Source organism: Asparagus officinalis, chromosome 4 (assembly GCF_001876935.1).
Source record: "Asparagus officinalis chromosome 4, Aspof.V1, whole genome shotgun sequence".
NCBI classification, from domain to species: domain Eukaryota; kingdom Viridiplantae; phylum Streptophyta; class Magnoliopsida; order Asparagales; family Asparagaceae; genus Asparagus; species Asparagus officinalis.
Window position 1 is genome coordinate 12,759,114 of NC_033797.1, and position 15,110 is coordinate 12,774,223.

Here is a 15,110-nt window from a genome sequence, read left to right on the forward strand (position 1 = left end):
AGGGGGGACATCTCTACCGTCAAATCTATTTTTGAAGGAAAGTAGCGACGAAGATAAACCCAAACCTTATATCTCCAAGTACAGTCAACAATCGCGTGACTTGATGAAGAAGTGGGGATATAATTTCACGCTTGAAGAGGGTCTTTGTTTTGGTCGAGGTCCACGAGTTCCACCTCGTTCGGCTTATGTACCGAAAGGAAAACCCGATAATTATTATGGCTATAAAAGTGGTCTAGGTTACGCCTCTTCATCCGATGATGAATGTTGCTGGCAAGTCATCGACCAATTTGCAACTAAGGACAGATACTCATCTGACTCTTCTAATTGGGATTCTGATGTCAGTCTGGGATAAATATTCAAAAGTCTGATGTCGAACATAACCATAATCGATCCTGCCACAATAGAGGAAGATGATCAGCTGTCAACTTGGGAAGACTCATGGATCCATCACCTGAATATTTAGTATGGGGATCGGTTCGAGCAAAGGTAACCTCCCACCGAAGACAAAGTGGTCAAGGTGAATATGGGAAACGAAGTGAATCCAAAACCCATATTTGTCAGTGATGGTCTTCCACCAGACGAGAAGGAAGAATTGATTGCCCTCATTAGGGAATACATAGACGTCTTCGCTTGGAACTGCGAGGATATGCTAGGACTTAATCCGAATGTAGAGATGCACCGCCTCAACATCAAACCAGATGCCAAACCCATCAAGAAGGCGTAGAGGCGGTTTCGTCCGCAGATTACAGAGCCAATTGAGATGGACGTCAAGAAATTGATTGACTCTAGCTTTATCAGAGAAGAGTAACATCCCGATTGACTGGCAATTATCGTACCGGTCCTTAAAAAGAACGAGAAAATCAGGTTCTGTATCGACTTCAGAGACCTGAACACGGCTTGTCTAAAGGATGATTTCCCTCTTGTGATCACGGATGTTATTATCGACAACACATGTGGATTTGAGAGAATATCCTTTATGGATGGGTTTTTGGGTTACAATCAAATCAAGATGTACCCGGACGATGAAAAACACACCGCATTCAGGACACCTCTGGGTGTCTTCTGCTACACAGTCATGCCTTTCGGATTAAAGAACGCGGGCGCTACCTATCAACAAGCGATGTCAAAGATTTTCCAAGAACATCTCCGGAAGACCGTTGAATATTATGTAGATGATCTGATCGTGAAAAGTCGTAACAAAGATGACCATATCAAAGATTTGAGGACGATGTTCGATCTCATGCGGACTCACCAGTTAAAGATGAATCCCACTAAGTCCTTCCTCGGAATGTCTAGCGGTAAGTTTTTGGGATTCATTGTCACCATGAAGGGTATCTGCATTGACCCCGACAAAGTGAAAGCAATAAATGAATTGTAACCCATGAGAAACATTAAAGAACTTAGAGGATTGCAAGGACGACTAGCCTATATACATCGGTTCATCTTGAATCTATCCGGGAAATGCCAACCGTTTTCCAAGCTCACGAAAAAGGGTGTGTCGTTTGTTTTGGATGACGCTTGTCAAAAAGCATTCGAGGATATCAAAGTGTATCTAGCGAATCCTCCTGTTCTCGTAGCACCGAAGTCGAGTAAACCGTTTTTGATTTATATTAAGGTGATGAACCACTTGTTAAGTGCTCTGCTCACATAAGACGATGACAACGGTCACAAACAGGCTATTTATTACTTGGGTTGAACTTTGGTAGGTGCTGAATCTCGGTATCCAATGATCGAGAAAGAATACCTCGCTTTGGTGTTCGCCATCTAAAAGATGCGATATTATCTCGTTGGATAGACAATCTATATGATTTCCAACGTTAACCCAGTCTGGGTATTCATGACACAACCAGCCTCTATGAATTGGAGACTAAAAAAATGGGCTCTACTCCTGTCCTAATACGATCTGTACTTCAAACAATAGAAGTCAGTCAAAAGACAGGCGATTTTGTGATCTTTTGGCAGCTAACCCTATGACGGATGTAGCCGAACTGTATGAAGATTTGCCAGATGAAACTCACGAAGTCAACATTACTTCTCATCAACAGGTATGGTAATTATACTTCGATGGTGCTTCTTGAGCGACCAATCCGACAAGTGCTCCCGGTAATTCTAGAATCTCCGCAGGAGTCGGAGTTGTCCTAGTTTCCCCGAAAAAGCATATGATATCCCAAGCCTACTCGTTGATAGGAAAATGCTCCAAAAACATAGCCGAATATAACGCGCTGCTTATCGGGCTCAGTTTCACCAAAGAGCTGGGGGTCGAATATCTAAAAGCTTTTGGTAATTCTCAACTAATAGTTAACCAAATTCGAGGAGAGTACAAAGTCAAGAATCAAGACTTAATACCTTACCACAAGGCGGCCACCGAGATGGCAGGTTCGTTCGAAGAATTCTTCATCAAAACACATTCTACGTATCCAGAACGCATATGCAGATGCGCTGGCGGCATTAGTGGTATCTCTGGCATAGCCTCCCGACACAGAATAATAAGTCACTATCAGAACTCATCAACTTTTTGTACCAAACTGCACCTTGGACATCAAGGAGGCGCACATGACCATAATTGAACTCGAGCCTCAAGATTAGCTATTCCTCATTATCGACTATATTGTGCAAGGAATTTTGCCGCAAGAGAGAGAGAGAGAGAGAGAGAGAGAGAGAGAGAGAGAGAGAGTGATTCGGTTCGACGAAGGGTGCTGGGATTTTATTATAACACGACGACCCAAACACTATATCATCGTGCATATGGAGGTTTACTACTTCGATGCCTTTCAACCAAAGAGGCGAAAGATGCTCTCAAAGAAGCTCACGACGGAACCTGTGGTGTACACAACCCGGTCCTAAGCTCTATGATCGTCTCAAAAGAATGGGGTATTATTGGCCAACCACGGTCAAGAACGCAGTTGATTACGCCTAACGGTGTCACACGTGTCAAATACATGCGAATTACATGCACCAGCCACCAGAACACCTGCACCCTTCGGTTACGTCATGGCCATTCGAGACATAGGGAATGGACATTGTTGGTCCTATTTTTCCACCATCGACAAAAGGTGATCGCTTCATTTTGGCAATCACCGATTTTTTTCCAAAATAGGCTGAAGCAGTTCCACTCAAAGAAATAAAGACAAGCGACGTCATCAAGTTCATCAAACACCACATTATCTACCGATATGGTGTTCCAAGACGAATCGTACATGAAAACAACCCTTAATTTGTTGGCAATGCATTCATCAAATTTTGTAGGAAATTCAGAATCGAAGACGTCTCATCGACGGCATACAATCCCATGGCAAACGGGTTAGCTGAAGCTTTCAACAAGACAATTATAAAGATTTTGTCAAAACTCATACGAACCAACAAGCGAGATTGGGATGATAAACTCGGCGAAGCTCTCTGGGCCTATCGCACTACAGTCCACATGCCCACTGGGGCAACCCCTTATTCTCTTGTGTATGGATGTGAAGCTGTTATTCTCTTAGAAATCCAAATTCCATCCCTTCTTATTGCTCTCGTGACGGGGATGATAACGGAGAAACAAAACCGAAAACGTCTCGAAGAATTGGAAATGTTAGATGAAAAGCGTTTGGAAGCTTAACAACAAATTGAGTTTTACCATGCCAGAATATCACGGGCTTTTGATAAAAAAAGTTTGACAATGAAGCTTTAAAAAAGGAGACTTGGTTCTCGCCATCCGGTGACCAATGATTCTCAATTCCAAGAAGAAAGGCAAATTCCAACCCAAATGGGAATGACCGTTCGTGATAGAGACAGCCTACTCAAACGGTGCATACCGCTTAATCACCCGAGACAGTGACAAGCTCATGATGCCAATAAATGGGAAGTTTCTGAAAAAAGTACTATCATTAGTACACTCAGGATAACACATTCAATGGGAAGTTCCTGGAGAATACAATACGGGGTATTCTTAGGGATAACCCAAGATCAATGGATTATTCAAGATAAAGACCATTTACCTGAATAATTCATCTTTACTCATAAACAAGAGGTGATTAAGACCCTCCTATGGTGGTCGTTCAATCATTCTTCACATGATTGAAACTTCTTCCACTGTAACTTCAACACTCTTCATTGAATAAGATGTAACGACCTCCTTCGGTCAATTTTTCCCTCACAAAACACCCTCAATGTAATTGTAGAGTGCTTGATGATTTACAGTCCTTCACCACAGCTTCATCCACTGATCAAATTAATTGACGATGGGTCCATTAAAACCCTTCCTGATTTGATTCACTTAAGCTCCTGTTGTGTCGGTGCACTCAACACTCCCATTGTTAAAGTCCAGATATAATGCCTGGGTTTCAGTCTGCTAATCCTTAACAATTGTCAAACTTTTTCGTGTTAAGTTCTTATCTCTCAACACTAAAAACCCCACTCAGTGATTGATGCAAGTCAACATTACTTGTATCACACTCTCACTAGTTGTCCGGTCAAACCTTCCTATAGTCAAGATCATAACCAAAATCCCCTCTCGATTCCTTCAATGAACGAGAGGTCCACAAATCAAGTGATAAAACCTTTAAAAGTTAGGGTCATCTCAAACTCCTCTTGTGGTCAAACCTTCCTACAGTCGGGACCAAAGCTAAATTCCCCTCTTAATTCCTCCAACGAACAAGAGGCCTACTTTCAAATTGGACTTCCCTTTCGATAAACGAAAGGCCTTCACTCTAATTGAACGACCAAAACTATAAAAGTTAGAGTCATCTCAATACCCCCCCCCCTCTTAGTCAAAACCATCGAACAGTAACGGCCAAAACCGGGATTCCTTTTCGATAAACGAAAATCTCTCATCCATCTCCCTTCAGTCAATCCTGTGAAAGTTAGGGCTGAAGTCAGAATTTTATCTCGATAAATGGGAAAATTACATTTTTAGATTAGGTAACCAATCCTATAAAAGTTAGGGATATCTGAATCTGTTTGATTCTCGGAGTGGAGATCCCACTCTTAGTTTTACCAATTTCGGATTCTCAAAGTGGAGATCCCACTCTTAGTTTTACCTTTTTCGGATTCTCGAAGTGGAGATCCCACTTTGAGTTTCTTTTCTCCCGAAGATAAAATATAAAATTCTTCCTCTCCGATATCAGGTTCGTCTTTGCCTCAAGAGAAGACACAATCGTTCAACATCTAGAATCCATGTCTCACACACATGGGGAATTTTATCCCAAATCCTAAGCAGGGATAAGTCTACACCTAATACGCGTTGTCGGTTAGTGTATTTCCGTAAAAATACTAAAGTTTACGTATTCAAGATCGTAGCACTAAGTCTAAGAGAATTTATTCTTTTAGCACAACGTTACGTGTGAAACGGATTTAGACAATTCACATGCTAACCCGATTCAAATGGTGATCGGTAAAGGCACATCAAACTCGTTGATGGCTGATGGTTTGCCAAAAATCCTATAAGTATCATGGTTAATTATTCCAAACAGAATGAGAAATCATAATAAAAAATACAATGGAAAAAGAAATGTCTTTCATTAATAAAATTGAGTCTGTAGGAACAGAGGTTATGATCAATCTACATTGAATTTATGACTACAGATTTGCTGTTCAAGTTTGGACAATTCCTCCGCATAGGCTTGTTTGAGCTCGCTCTAAAGCGTGGCCTTCATTGACTCCTCATCAACAGCCAATACCTTCGCGGCTTCTGCTTTCATCGTTGTCACCTTCTCTTTGGTGAGTGCCAATTGATCGGACATTACTTCTCGAGCGTGATCCACGTGGACCTTCGTCATCTTCACAGCAAGAGAAGAATCTATATTGCGAAGGGTTGCCGATTTATCAGCGAAAGCTGCTTCCATTTGGTGAAGAAGACCCTCTTCTTCCCGAATCTTAGAATCAGCAGATGCTTGAGCTTCACGCCACGCTTGTAACCTAGATTTCATCTTAGTAGCCACGTATGAAGAGACTCCAGCAGTCTGGAATTCCTTCAGCTTTTTAAGCTCACACTCGAGACGAGCCAAATCTGAAGTGATAGCATCCGCCAGATCTGAATACCCTTGACTCCTCAGAAAGGTCACTTGATAATCAAGATATAACTTAAAGAGATATATAGAAAGCCCGTTGTGGAGAAGATTGTTAACCATCTCATTCATGAACGAGATGAAAGAACGAACTTCCATGCGGAGAAGGATTTTATCTAGGTCATTATTGCATAATAGCACTTGACGAGATCATAAAGCTGAACTAAGAGCCCCAAAAAGAAGAGTAACTATTTAGGAATTTTGGTCTAAATATTTTCAAGATAAATGTCGAAACAGAACTCACCAATGGCGACTGAGGGTTCTTCAATTTGACGACCCACATTCGGTCCCGCTTTCCCGGCTGCATGAATCGTTAGGGTTATTGCGGACGTGACAGTCATTGATGTACAGACTTCTTTAGTTGGTCTTGCCACCTGTTCAACCAGACTAATCCCAACAATGGTAGTGGTCACTATAGTCGGCAATTCTGAAGGGATGGAGAGTTGTGTTTCGAGAGCCGATGACCGAGCGTCGATGATGATTCCTGCCAATAGAAAGAATCCTAGACCCTCAGATTTATCAGACATCCCAATAATGGTAGTTGCACTAGTCTCAACGACTAGTCCTACAATTAAATTCCTTTATGATTAAGAGAAAACCAATAAACAAATAATTATGACAGGGGAACGAAGCACATACTTGTAGAAGAGTAGCCTCAATTGTTGTTTCGATGGCCTCATGGTGAGTTTGTTCCAACAACATGTCGTCAAGCAATTTGTCGTCAGATCTAGTAGAGCCTTCTATTTGTTCTGAGAGAGGTGCATCCAACTCCCCGATGTTCACGAGATGCAAGGTTTCTTCTTCACCAGGACTCTCAACTGGTACATCTATAGGAAAATCTAAGTGTAAAGACACAAAGAGGAAAAGTTAAAAATTTATGACGACTGAAAATCGAACTCACCTTCATCAGCCACAGCAGGTTCCACAACCTCAGTGTTAGCATGCGCATTCTGTAATTTTTCTAACAGGGTCAGAAGCATGGAAACAATTAGGGGAGACACGGATTCTGAATCGTTTAATTCCCAAAATTGCCATCTGAAAGTCGTATTACCAGCATTAAATGTACCTGGATTAGAAACCACTATGGATGGACCAGGTCCTACATCAACACCTTTGTTGGTCCTAATACATGCGGGTTCCTTGACCATCACATCATGCATTTGTTGAGAAAAGCTAGGTTCTTCAAAAAAAATCAAGATCGGGAGAAGGAAGGTGGTATGGAGCTTCGCTTTCCTCACGTGCCCCTAAGAGATAAAACTTGGTAAGTCTAGGTCTAATATATGAAAGACCACAAAAATTAAGGTGTTACCTTTTTCACTAATAGACGCTTCGCCAAATAACTCCGTCTCGAGATCTGAGAGCTTGGCATTTCGCCTAAAAACTATTTTTTGACGTTTAGAAGGTCGAGCCTCTTCAAGAATCGTAGGCTTATCCTACTTAAATTTAGTGCGCGCCTCAACTTCTAATCCAGTCTGACCCACGGTTCGAGATCGGGTACGAATGATAGGGCGAATTCCATCTCTTTCTTCTTCAGAGGCCGCACCTGGAAGTTCAACAATCATTCTACGAGGATAAGTAGGCAAAAATTTTCACCTCTTTCGAGCCTTAAGTCGGCGAGTTCAATCGGCAATCGCCAGATCCAACAATTCTTCGTAAGAAGATTCTGACAAACCTATGTCGAGTTCCTCTTCATCGCTGCCAGCGGTGGTGCCTTCACCACCGATGATCTCTTCTTCTGAAGTCTCCTCATCAAAAATGAAAGACTTTCTTCTTCTTCTTCTTCTATTATATGTTTTGCTTTGCTTGAGGGACTGGCAGGTTCTTTCCCTGTTTCCTCTGTCGCTGCATGTTTTCCTGAACTATCCTTTCCGCAATTTGAGACGCAACTTCAGAGGCCAACTCCGCAATCGGTCTCACTTGAACGGGCTCATTAGCCGCGATCAGCCATCTGCAGCATAAATATGTCAACTCCAATCCACGATCCGCACCCGAAAGGCCGAACCTAGCACCGGTATAGCCTGTAACATTCCACAACCAAGCCTAGGCGCTATCTACCAATCCACCACGAGTTCGGAGTTGTTCGTTCAGATTTTTGATGTAGAATTGATCATATCCGAACTGGAGGACTAATCAGCACGGCAAATAATGCTCCAAGTGGAAACGGTTCTTTACCCGGAACACGAGATAACCTAGCCTGGTATTCATTAACCACCAAAAGCAGCCAACGTTGAGTGAGGTTCGGTTCATCCTTGGCATCTCTTCATCAGCCAATAATCCGCTATAATGGCCGGCAAATCGAGGAGCACGCGGAGAGAAAAGCCAGCCCTTAGAAATCTGCAGACTCCTCCTAGCTTCCAAGAAGTTCTGTGCCTTCCACTTGCACCCTTCAAGCAATTGTACCATCGAAATGGACACGCTCGCATCGGTCGGAGCCGACATCATATCAGGGCAGTAAAGGACTAACCACATCATTAAGTATGTGTAAGGCAACTCCACTTTTACCGTAGAAATCTGAGCTGACGGTGTATCTTCCTTTTGAGTGAAGACAGTGACCACCTGACAAAGCCCGCAATGAATGTCGGCGACCATCGCTGGAAGGAGGGATATACTCTTCCCATGGGCTAGCTAAACAGCCGGGAACAAGACTTCTATTGGCAACGCATCAGAAGCCTTGTACGGCACAACGCATTTCTTCAACCAAATTGCGAGGTAGCCGGCCAATAAAGTCATGGGTTGGATGGGTCTTTGTACGCACCAGAGGAAAGTTCTAAATTTAGTCCCCGCAGGGAATCTACCTTCAGCATTGGAATTAGTATAGGAGTGGGCACCAGACTTTGCAATCAACTCATTAATCTCTGATGGGGTTAATGGCTTCAATTCATGGATGGCCTCATCGGGTTTGTCTAGCTTTTCAACAAATAGCTGGAGAATTGTTTCAAACTTATCTGGGACAATTTCTTCCTCGCTAATGGGTTAACGCCCGCCAGCGCCGTCTGATAATGACAGGTAAGCTCCCAAAATGTATCAAACCTAGCTGGCGTACGGGCCTTCAACTGCTCCAATTCTCGATTAGGAGGGAAATATTCCTGATACAGTGCCCCACTCATCGGTAAGTCGGAAACTTTAAACATTTCATGGAGAGGCAAACCTAATCCCCAGTGTCTGGTTATAAAGGTATTAGAGTCCGGATTGTAGAACTCTATCAGCACAAGAAAGTGATGAACACTAATGCGCAATCCATACTTTGTAGCACGGACAGCCTCATACAATCTACCCACTTTCAAATCCGCGCTCCATCGGTTGAGAACATAGTTGGTCAACCTCGCCCACCAAAGCCTATCTGAAGAGTGGGACCAACCATAACATCAATGACCCACAGCAGGTAACTCTCGCCCTAATGCTACCAGAAGATTTCCTACAGTGTTAGCGACTATGGGTAGTTCACCACGAGGTGGCTCATCCAACCCTAACACTCCAGGATGCAACCCTACAATATGATTCCTGTTGCTTGAACCTGGGAGTGCCTGATTGGTGATATAACCACAATGAACCTCTGTCAGTGTCCCCGACATTTCCCGTGTCACCGCTTGCTTCCGCAATTCAGTTAGTTGGCGTTGACGATGGATAGGTGGGAGATATAAAAATCCTAATGTGTCTTTATGTAACCACTGCTTATCCTTCAGAGATACAGTAGCCGGATCTTCAACGGAATCACCAAACAGATAATATGCCTTTCTTGAAGGCCGAGTGGGATCCCCACTATCTACAAGCGGTGCGTCGGTAATTAGCCGACGTAAAATGTGATGATGCCCCTCTCGCACCAACCGAGAGGACTCCTTAGGAAAGTCCGGGGCAAATTGAGGAGTAGGCGGGATTAGCACTGAATCATCAGCAGTAGCGTAATGTTCACCCCTACGACCATCAAGCTCAAACGGCGAGAAAGCATTTGAACGAAATTCAACTGAAATGAATAGCTTGTCCTAAGTAAAGGACTGGGTATATTATCGCTAAACAAAACAACAAATATACCTCGTCCTACGTAACACAATACAGCCACCCCTCATTGTCGTAAGATACATTTTGACCAAGAAAAACGTATCTGTTAAGCGTTAATCCTCACGAAGGAGGATATTGGCTCTTCCAAATTGCCTCACCAAGGAGAACAAAGTGGGATATGATACATAACATATTCATATGAATTTCTAAGCAAAAGGGAAAGGTACTTATTAACTAGGTGAGACGATTTAAACTGCATTATACATACGAAGCACGATGTACATTGTCACATGAATAATGTGATAATATATCCGTCCTTTGGAATATAATACAACATGAAATCGCCCCTCATTGATTAAGATGCATTTTAACCAAGCAAAACACATCTGTGAAGCGTCCACCCTCACGAAGGAGGATGATGGCTCTTCCCAATTGCCTCACTAAGGAGAACAAAGCGAGGATGCAATATGCAACATGATATACCAATATTAAATTCACAAGAAGAAATTCATAAAAGTTTACCTGCGAAAGACAGAGGCTCCCTTTCAGGTGACTCAGTCGCCGAGCGACCCCTCGGGATACGTGATCGCCTCATCGACATAGCTAATCTACAACGAAGATCAACGGTTTAGTTATATCGAGAATCGAAGAAGCAAAGATCATTTATTCAATAAGGAATTGTGAGATTTAACTAAAATTCTATTAAAATGAGATTTTCTGGTTGAATATCCAATTAAACCTACGTAATGGGCCTAATCGAGGTTAAATAATGAGAAGGCGAATACATGAGGCCGAGGCGATAAGGTGAAGCTTTGTTTTGATTTTCATTCATAATAGATCGTGCAATAAATCAAGCCAAATATCTCGGAGTTTCGGTTCAAGATGTGCATGTGGCCAAACAAAAAAGCTCGACATGCCTACAAATCCAATTCTCATACACGACTAAAAGCCCAAAGATCACGAGCCTAAATTCGGTCAAATTCGTACATACAAAGGTTCCTGTTATAATCCCTTGCACAATTAAATTAAAAGCTTCAATTCATATTTGGGAACAGAACCAAAAGGCAGATACAGGCTACATTTTTACACGAGGGTTAAGATAAGAAGTGCGGTTCTCACACGAGTCAAGTAAGTGGATTGGTCATACTAAGTATATAAGATGAATCAAGGACATCGCGTCATACCCACGGTTAAAGAAAAAAATTTGGTTCGCATGCAAAACTAAATTAAGGCTTCAAATCAAGGAAAGTAAGAAAATAAAACGATTTGTCCGTAACCCCAAACATCTCAAGTTTTGGTTCCCAGGACCAAATTAAACTCAATTCCCAAACAATAATTGAGTAAAAGACCAAGCTTTCATGAAAAAAAATGAAAGAAACTTCTTTTTACCTCGATGAAGAAGCTAAGAATCAGTGAAAGATGGCAAGAGGGCCTCAAGAGTCGCCGAATACTGAAGATGGGTGTCTACTCCTGTCAAGTCCAAGAAAGAAATCAAGGTTACAGTGCAATTAACGCAGAAACAAGGCTGCAATCGAAATCCAATTTCAAAATTCAAAGTAGGGTTTTAGTCCTCTTTTGAAATTTGGAATTTGGGGAATAACTCTACACAAAATCACGGCTATGAGAGTGAGCCTTACCTAGAACCAAAGATATGTGAAGTTCAAAGTCAGCGAACCTCAACAAAAAGCTTGGGTTCAAGAGATTTCAGCAAACGAAACCCTAGGTTAGCTTTTGTCCAAATCAAAGAACTAAGACTAAGTCGATGGATTTAAAGAGAAGGGGAAGGAAGATTCAGAACTCTTATAAAGGGGTGAGAAGAGTTTGAGTTAGGAGAGAAGACTTGAATTCTTGGAGGGAGTCGGGTAGGAGAAGAACACCGAAAAGAGTAAAATATAGAAAGGAAAGTACCTGACCCTCCGAACTTAGCAAGATAGCTTAGCCTGTCTCGCATACGAGCGAGACAGCTTAGGTTGTCTCGTACACGTGCGAGATAGCTTAGACTGTCTCGCGTGTGTATGAGACACCTAAGGTTGTCTCGCACATGTGCAAGACAGCTTAGACTATCTCGCGTACGCATGAGACACCTAAGGCTTTCTCGCACACATGCAGGACAACCCAGATTGTCTTGCACGTGTAGGAGTTTTAGGGGTATTTTCATATGTATTTTGGTCCATTTTTGCCCGTTTTCAATGGATTCGGGGCCTGTATTCATACCCCGATGGGTATACAAGTCTAAAACTGTTTTCCACTTTTGACGAGAAGTTTCTGGAGAATATTACATATAATATTCTTAAGGATAACTAGGAAACCTCCAACAAGTATCTGAGGTTAAACTAACTCCCGAAACTCCCAGAAGTATATGAGTATAAACTGGTCCACCCTGCTCCAACACCTTAAAAGCTTAAACTATGCAGTCGCCAGCAGACATATGAGTATAAACTGTGTCAACGTCCGCCAACACATTACAGTCAACGCTAGTCAGCGCATTAATAATTCTTGCCAAAATAAAGGTTTATTAGTGTTCACGCCACAACAAAGGTCGATGCCGGTCAACGCGTCGATAATTCCACTAAAATAAGGCTCAAGATGATTTTTCAGATGAAAAGAATTATTATGGGGAATTCACTCATATTCGAATGCACACTTCCGATGAAGGTGATCAGTTCAAAGTCGATTCAACGACACGAGCTAAATCAGATATCAACGCACCAGTCCCAGTTCCAGATTTCGACGACGGACAGTCGATAAACGCAGTACCGAAAGAATTTTAGTTGTTCAAAACAAACTGAAAGCTGAAGAATTCCAAGAGTTGAAGATTAGGCGTATCATATCCAAAGTATTCCAGCCTCCTCTATAAAATATAAGACTAAAACACTTTGGAGGGAGTATCTGTAGGCGTCAAAAAATATCTATGGGTTCCCGCACGCAGTTCGAAACTAAACGAAGACGATCATCTGAATCAAAGAGGATCATCCAAGGCCATAAAGAAGCTAATGAGTGCATGAAGTAATTTGGCAAGGCGTACAAGTCAACAAAAATGACGAAACACGCAAAACGGCACAAAATACAAGTTTGGAAGACCAAAGATATGATTTAAGTCCAGAGCTGTCCTACGCAGCCGCGGGACACCAATTGGTGTCTCGCACAGCCGCGGGACAACAAATGGTGTCTCACGAAGCCGTGGGACACCACTTGGTGTTCCGCGCAGCTGCGGGACACAACTTGGTGTCCCGCGCAGCCACTGTCTCACGCAGCCACGAGACACCAACATTTATCCCGCACAGATAGTTCTCGAAACGCATTTTTGACGGGTTTGTTGATATTTTTCGGGGCTGCTTCGTTCCAAAACATCCCAACTGACTTGATATCATATCCAAATGTGGTTAGGCCATTATTATCTGAAGATATGGTCAAATCCTTCAATCTCATCCAAATAACTCCATCCGAGGCCCTATAAATACAAGCCTAAATGCTCATTTCTAAAGATCTGGAATTTAAATCAAGAGGACGAGGTGCTGCTGGATTGAAGAGTCATGGAGCACGAAATTTCAGAGGAGGCTAGCTAGATCCTGGCAAACTTCGGCATAAAGAAGGACTCTTTCGAAGGATCTGTAGTCATATCCCCCATTTCCTTGAGATTAGGCTTGGTCTTAATCTCGAGAAGAGTATTGATTTCGCTTGGTCGATATTAGCACTTCAGCGAATACTTTCTTTGTGAAGTAGGAGCTCTGATCAAATATTCCATCGACCAGACTCAGATTCGAGGTAGTCCACGGATAAACCCCGACACAGGCGAAGATCCCACGCAAGCAGAGACTAATAAATAGGATCTGTGTATTGTTTGTAAGAAGTTGTAGTTTCTTTTATTTTTTATTGTGTAAAGAGATCTTATAAAAAGATCAATTTCTACTTGTTTTGAACTTATTGTAACGAAAGAAGTTGTAATGAGTTCCACAATGAAAACAACAATTTCTGACACAAACAGTGCCGCTCGCAGAGCCGAATTAAGAGGCGGTTTATCCTCAAACTCCTCACCAACAACTAGCCATCACTACTCCTTATACCATGAGTCTCCATGACTCATCACCTCTCATCAGCTCCATGCCTCCTTAGTCACCATCACATCAAGATCACCGGCGACTCATCTCATCTGTAGCCGACATCTATAGATTATCAGTCGACTCAGCTGCGTGCCTGGACTTTGCCAGAACTATCTATTTACCCCTCTTAGCTGGGTATATATAGGCTCATTGCCTCCTGGCCAGAGGTAAGCCATCTCTAGCTAAATAACACAATCTATGCACACTGAGAATTGACTCAGTTCATTGATTCCCCACTCAAGCCCTATACTGACTTGAACATGAGAGAAATCATCGGAGAACTCCGGTCCTCCAATGTTTTGTAGTTTTGCAAAACTATCATCCTATCAGGGGATTAGCCATTTAAGGAGATGAGGGGACCCCTACATCTTCCATATCGATCCTAAGCCCCGCTACTGTCCAAAATTATCCTCTAATTAGTTACAATATAAGAACATTATGTCCAAGTTTCTATGTTCAAATCTCGTGCCCACTTAGTCCAGACTATTACTTGATTTGGACATGCATGAGGTTCTCGAGAAGGATCCCGGACGGGATTCCCTCTCAAATGTATGCCAAGGTTCAAATTCGGACATCTACTCTTCTACAGTAAATGCTACAGTAAAAACTTTAGCATGAACAGTAAATCAAATCTGACCCTCTACCCTCGAGATGCTACAATAATTTACTGTACCATAAACAGTAAATCAAATCTGCTCATCCATACTTGAAGTTACTATTCATGCTATAGTATTTTACTATATCATAAACAGTAAAGCAAATCAAATGTATTAAAATTTGGATCATTCTTTAACTATAGAAAAGTAGATATGATTTTTAAATCAAATGTATTAAAATTTGGATCATTCCCTAAGTATAGATGAGTAGATATTATTTCTAATTTTAAGCATACAATAATTAAATCAAATGTATTAAAATTTAGAAGGAGTCAAGTTCAAAATGTAATGATTAAAAAAAAAGGGGGGGGGGG

The 15,110-nt window shown here is 42.1% G+C and overlaps 1 protein-coding gene across 2 annotated transcripts; it reads right to left on the reverse strand.

The window, feature by feature from the left end:
* Positions 5,494-11,925, reverse strand: LOC109839739. Of its 2 annotated transcripts, XR_002246727.1 has the most exons (5): positions 11,678-11,925; positions 11,430-11,510; positions 10,563-10,648; positions 6,289-6,528; positions 5,494-6,207 (listed from the first exon to the last, which is right to left on the reverse strand). XR_002246727.1 is itself a non-coding variant. In XM_020408247.1 (4 exons), exons 1-4 carry the CDS (start codon positions 7,411-7,413, stop codon positions 6,457-6,459), a joined length of 663 nt encoding a protein of 220 aa, XP_020263836.1. In that variant the 5' UTR covers positions 7,414-8,107; the 3' UTR covers positions 5,494-6,456. The 2 variants fall into 2 exon arrangements, 1 of the variants encoding a protein (XP_020263836.1); XM_020408247.1 differs by lacking the exons at positions 10,563-10,648; positions 11,430-11,510; positions 11,678-11,925 and adding exons at positions 6,684-6,871; positions 6,946-7,288; positions 7,354-8,107 and having other exon boundaries at positions 5,494-6,528.